Raw genomic sequence first — 5,840 nt, 5'->3', positions numbered from 1 at the left:
GAAGAGGCAGAGAGGTGGGGGGGGGGGGGGGGTGTACTCACAAAGCAGGTAAACAGACCATAGTACTAACAGACTAATGCATGTGTGCGTCTTGTGGTTTGTCCGTATTTGGAGTCTCTCAGAATAGATGAACTATAACAGGTGTGGTCTGGAGTGTGTGTGTGTGTGTGTGTGTGTGTGTGTGTGTGTGTGTGTGTGTGTGTGTGTGTGAGACAAAGTGGGGCTGGCTCTGATGGCTAATTTTAACTGACCAGATACAATAACGGTGGCAGCCGTCACGTTGGGAGAGAGACGTGAGGACAAACTGGACGGAGACAGACACACATGCACACGCACACTGTTGTGTTTCCACCACAATCCACTGTTTACAAACTTTAACCTGAACTTAATCTACACCCAAACCTTAATTTAACCTGAACCAATTATCCTTAAACCAAGTCCTCAACTTTAAATGTATTGATTTATGCGATGAAAACAAGCATTTTCTCTCACACACACACACACACCTAAAAGACACACACTCTCATACTCACTCACACACACACACACACCTAAAAGACACACACTCTCATACTCACACACACACACACACATTTGATAAACAAGATGAAATGTCTGACGCCTTGTTAGCAATGCGCTTGTTTTACTCTGTTCCATGTACTGTACTACTGGCTGAAGTTAGTAAACTGAGAGTCTAACGATCCAGCTGCTAAGAATTCTAACGAGAAGAAGACCTTCAGAGAGACGTGAGGCGGCACTCATCCTGTGATGTCACACATTGGATGCAGTGACCCTCAGAAGATGGAGACGTCGGTGACAGCGGCTGAGCTGGTGGTGCCCCCCCCGTCGGACGGGAAGGCTAAGGAGGCAGAAGGCGAGGCGGCAGCTCCTCCCTCCTCCACCGACCACCCCGACCCCATGGAGGGGTTCAAGAGAAGGCTGGATGACATCATCAGCGCCTACGGGTCGGCCGCCGAGCTCCTGGAGCAGCAGGTGAGTCTCAGAAACACACCTGAGGGGAACACCTCCTGCCCCCGGGGGCTCTGCTGAATCTTTGCTCTTGTCACCAGAGCTTGATGGAGGCAGAGCAGACGAAGAAGGAGCCGATGGAAGACGTCCCCGTTGCCATGGAGACAGGTGAAGTTAAGACAAACATGGGCAGGTGTCAACACATGCAGCTCTCATGTGGGTCTACAGCCTCCATTTCCCATGATGCTGCTGGAGTCATTACATTGATCAGTCAGAGGACATTAAGTGTTTACGGTCACCATGGTTACATTGTAACGATTAAACAATGATTAGGAAGGAATGGCCAACATTCCATGAGGCCTCATTGACTGGTGAAGAAGTGGCCATAAAAATAATTATTATTTAAAAAAGAGTTGCTTCACCTTTGTAAGAAAAATGCATTAAAAATGAAGTTGCTTTACAGACAGCTTTTATCATTACGATTTATGTATTATATTTCACAACTGATGGATAACAGAGTGTGTGTCTCCCTGCAGAGGTCTGCCTCATCATGAAGGGCCTCAACAAGTTCTCCTCTCCGGACAAAAAGCTGGACCACCTGGTCAGGAAGTTCGCCGAAGTGGTGGGTTCCTCCTCTGGAGACACAGACGGGCTGGGCTCCAGGGAGGGTTGTCTCATCCCGGCCTGCGTGTGTGTGTGTGTGTGTGTGTGTGTGTGTGTGTGTGTGTGCAGGAGGCGCAGCGCCGCAGCGACCAGAGGAAGCTGTGCGTCCTGCAGAAGAAGATGGCCGCCCTGACGGAGGAGCGCCGCGTGCTGACGGAGGAGCGGCGCAGCGGCGTCGGCGCTCGGAGCAAACTGGAGGCGCTGTGCCGCGAGCTGCAGGAACACCACGAGGTCCTGAGGGTGCGTTACCGTGGAAACCAGAGCGCAACCTTACCCAACAGTAACGGTGAGAGAACTCGAACGACTGCTCCTCCCCATGCAGGAGGAGAACCTGCGGCGCTGCCGGGCCGACGAGGAGAAGAGGACGGAGATCACGGAGCACTTCCAGGCGATGCTGACGGAGATCCAGGCCCAGATCGAGCAGCACAGCACCCGCAACGACAAGCTGTGCCACGAGAACAGCAGCCTGACAGACAAGCTGGAGGGCCTCATGAGCCAGTGCGAGATGAGGGAGGAGGTGAGGGGTCAGAGGTCGACCTGGTGGCCTCCAAACCTCTCCATCTGTTCTTTGTGGACCGGATAATTGTATAATAACTATTCTACTGATGAAACATGAAGACACTCATGTCTTTTTGATTGCTGCTGAACTAATGATGAATGAGTTAATTCAGCACTTCATCAACAACGTCCTCTGAAATGACTGTAACATCATATGAAATACTTTTGGTCTTTATTTCCGTTACAACTAATAGTTTAAATATGTGGGAATTCTGACAGGTAGTTTTGTATTATTCATCTAATGAACTTTTGATTTTTCAATGATAAACATCAGAGAAAGTGATCAACATGCATGTGGATAAGATAAGATAAGTTAAACTAATCCTGCATGCGTCCTGCAGCCTGAGCAGATGCTCTCTGTCCCTCTGCAGAGTTTGGAGAAGATCAACAAGCACCGCGAGCTGCAGCACAAGCTGACGGAGGCCAAGCTGCAGCAGGCCCACGCGCTGCTGAGCGAAGCCGCCGAGAAGCACAAGAGGGAGAAGGAATACGTGAGTCTCATCATGTGACCACACAGTACTCAATACGTTTAGGTATCCAATCGTCTGACTACATTCTCCATGTTTTAGACACGTGTTTCCATCAGAACCGTCATGGGTTCTTTGCAGTAATAATAATCCACAATAATACTTGATATGGGAAGATTTTTTAAACTATCAATACTTTGATTATTACTATTATCAAAGCTCTCATATTCAAGTGATTCTTGGATCAGTTGTTTCTTTTATTACTACATGAATGTAGCAGTTATGTTTAAACATCTTTCCAATAGAATATAAATGATGACGTTTGACTGAGGTCAGTTTTTATTGATGGTTTATTTCGCTGCTGTTTCAGTCTATTTTTCATCTTTGTTTCTTTCCATTATATTTCATTAATATAACATGAACCTAATTGTGCCTTTAATGATAAGAATAACTGGTGCACTGTTCCCAGATTGACTGTGTATTGTCTCTGTCGCCGTAGTTGCTTAGGGAGGCTATTGACAAAACTAAGAAATGCTACGCTATGAAGGAGCTGGAGCTGACCATGAAGAAGAAGGTAACCCTGTAACCGTCTCCGTCTGTTCCTTCTAACCAGTTACTGGTTCAGGCTGCTGAGTGGAAACTGCAGACTCAGACACTCAGAGAGCAGGGGGCAGTGATGCAGGCACAGGTGAATACACGTTACCTGGAGAGTTACCTGTCAAAGAGAGGGGCTGAGGTCATGTGACATATCTATCTTGGTCTTTTACAAAGAGAGTAAAACGTTTTTTACATTACTGGACTGTTTTCTTTATATTTTAACTGTCCAGTTAAGGATTCATTGTTATTGTTACATATTTTAATTGTTATTTCTTTGATTTTTAATATATATTTTTTATTACATTACGTAATTCCCAGATTAAATGTTTCATCTTAGAGAAGAACGACCAAGCCGTTTCATGCTTAAAGTACTTTAGGTATTCCCAAACCAAATTGCTTTAAATGCAAGTTTCTTTCTGAACGAGCAGACAAGCGTCTCAGCTGCAGCTCACTTTCTAACTCGTATTAAGACTGAAAGTGTGGGACAACTTAATTAATGACGAGTGTGATTAGTCATTATCACATTGAACGAACATTCATTTGCCTTTATCTGCTAACTTTATCTATTCATCTCTTTGAAAGGTTGTTACTTTTGGATGACAAGGCTTTGAAAATGTCTAAATTAATCTTTATTATTGTAGTTAAGAGGCAAGTTGTCGTAATGCCACTGAAGGCACAGCATCACTTATCAATCATGATTAAAGACCAATGATGTCTACAGAACGCTCACAGGGAGCTGAGTGGATCGTGGTCGCGTTAACCTTCAGTTTCAGGTGTGGTTAAAACATTTAACGGGGCTTTCTTGTGTTGCTGTGTCGTGTGCGAGTGGCTTAACAGAATGAACACTTCTGACATGTCGAACAGAACCCAACCAAAAGACAAGATGAATGATCTGCAAATGTTCCCAGGGCCTGTGTGGGATGTGTTCTTCTGGCACGAGGGATTGATGTTCAGCCAGTCCGATTTGAATCTTGTGCTCCGTGCTTCAGTTTGACCGTCTCGTCCACAGCTAAACCTCTACGCTCAGAAGTTTGACGAGTTTCAGGGGACGCTGGCCAAGAGCAACGAAATCTACGCCCGCTTCAAGAAGGAGATGGACAACGTAGGTTCTGAGGAGGGTCATTGTGGTCTAATGAAACCAGATGGTCTTGGCTCGCATTCGTCCAGCTTTGTTTTTAAACTCCTCCTCTTCTTAGATGTCGGAGAAGATGAAGAAAATGGAGAAAGAGTCGACTCTGTGGAGGACGAGGTTCGAGAACTGCAACAAGGCCCTGAATGACATGATGGAGGAGGTGCGTGCTCACAGTTTCGTGTGGGTCTCATTCTGATGATGAGCGCACCAAGAAATTATCATGATCACATGACTGCCCTGAGCTGTTACTCTTCAAGTTTTGTCTCATAACGTCTCCCTTTCTTCTCCGTCACACCAGAAAGCCGTGAAAAGCAAAGAGTACGACGTTTTTGTCCTGAAGATTCATAATCTGGAGAGGTTGTGTCACGCCCTGCAGAGCGAGAGGGTGATCCTCTATGAGAAGATCAAGGAAGTTCGCCAGACCAACTCTGACATCTCCTCAAAGGCGTTCAGAAGCCCCAACGCCAATGAATCCCCCAATCCAGAGGGGCCAGAAGGACCTGCCTCTCCAACCACATTAGACCTCCAGGACTTCCAGAAGGAGGAGTTGGTCCTCACGGAGGGCATGTCCCGTTTGAGGGAGGAGCAGATGAAGCTGCAGGAGATTGCTGCCTCCCTAATGGCCACAACCAGCGACAACCACAACGAGGACAACGCCGACGTAGAGCCCGAAGAAGACTTGATGTCCTCTGCGTTTCTCCAGTTCCAAACCAAAACGCAGGTCAAGAAGGAAGCGGTTTTGGTCCAGGTGCTAGACGTCAAATCAGAGGCTGCAGAAGTTCTCCCACACTCCGATGAAGTCGAGGAGGATCCAAAGCCAGCCGGGTCCACAGCGGTGGAGGAAACCTTTGAAATGATACATGCAGACACAGTAAAAGTTCCATCCCCAGTCCACGATGAAGAGGTTCAAGCAGTCAAACCATGTGAGCAGATCCAGCAGCAACCGGATGAACAAGGATCCCAGCTCAAAGAAGCCCAGATCAACCCTCCCACGGAGGCCAAACCAAAACCCGCAGAGTCCGAGATCCAACCAGTGATCCCATTGGTGGACAGGAAGGTCCAAGCTGAACCAGTGCAAGGACCAGAGGAACCACCAACCGAGTCAGAAACCGCTCCACGCGCCGCAAACACCAAGACGGCGGGCTCCTCCAATGCCGAGTCCTCCAAGAAGCAAACGCCAAAGAAGAAGAAGAAGAGGAACAGCAAGAATGCCAGCTAAAGTGGAGGTGTGTGTGGGTGAGTGTGGTGGTTTTTTGGGTGTAGTGTGTGTGTGTGTTTGTGCATAACTGAAACCATGCTGTGCCAATCTTTAGTTTGTCCCAACTGGTCTAGTATTTTTGTCCCTTTTCTAAAGATTCAATCTACCAAAATAAACCCCTGTTGGAGTCTACACTGAAATCTCTTCGACATGAAATCATTCGATGCCAATAAAGTCATCTTCTGACAACACTACA

General features: G+C 47.0%; 1 protein-coding gene across 3 annotated transcripts in view; it reads left to right on the top strand.

Annotated features, from left to right (window-relative positions):
- Positions 1-5,840, top strand: part of txlnba (taxilin beta a) — a 6,422-nt gene extending 582 nt beyond the window's left edge. Inside the window, exons 2-11 of one of the 3 annotated variants that reach the window (XM_037450279.2) lie at positions 789-993; positions 1,071-1,137; positions 1,506-1,591; positions 1,702-1,872; positions 1,955-2,149; positions 2,562-2,681; positions 3,157-3,231; positions 4,264-4,356; positions 4,451-4,546; positions 4,685-5,840. In XM_037450279.2, the coding sequence (XP_037306176.2) occupies positions 802-993; positions 1,071-1,137; positions 1,506-1,591; positions 1,702-1,872; positions 1,955-2,149; positions 2,562-2,681; positions 3,157-3,231; positions 4,264-4,356; positions 4,451-4,546; positions 4,685-5,605 (2,016 nt within the window). In that variant the 5' untranslated portion in view covers positions 789-801 and the 3' untranslated portion in view covers positions 5,606-5,840. Of the gene's footprint in view, positions 1-694; positions 994-1,070; positions 1,138-1,505; positions 1,592-1,701; positions 1,873-1,954; positions 2,150-2,561; positions 2,682-3,156; positions 3,232-3,270; positions 3,346-4,263; positions 4,357-4,450; positions 4,547-4,684 lie in introns of those variants that run through there. The other 2 variants (XM_037450277.2, XM_037450276.2) reach the window with 2 other exon arrangements.

Source organism: Pungitius pungitius, chromosome 20 (assembly GCF_949316345.1).
Source record: "Pungitius pungitius chromosome 20, fPunPun2.1, whole genome shotgun sequence".
NCBI lineage: Eukaryota > Metazoa > Chordata > Actinopteri > Perciformes > Gasterosteidae > Pungitius > Pungitius pungitius.
The sequence above is the reverse complement of the archived record's forward strand: the minus strand, read 5'-3'. Positions and strand labels throughout refer to the sequence as shown.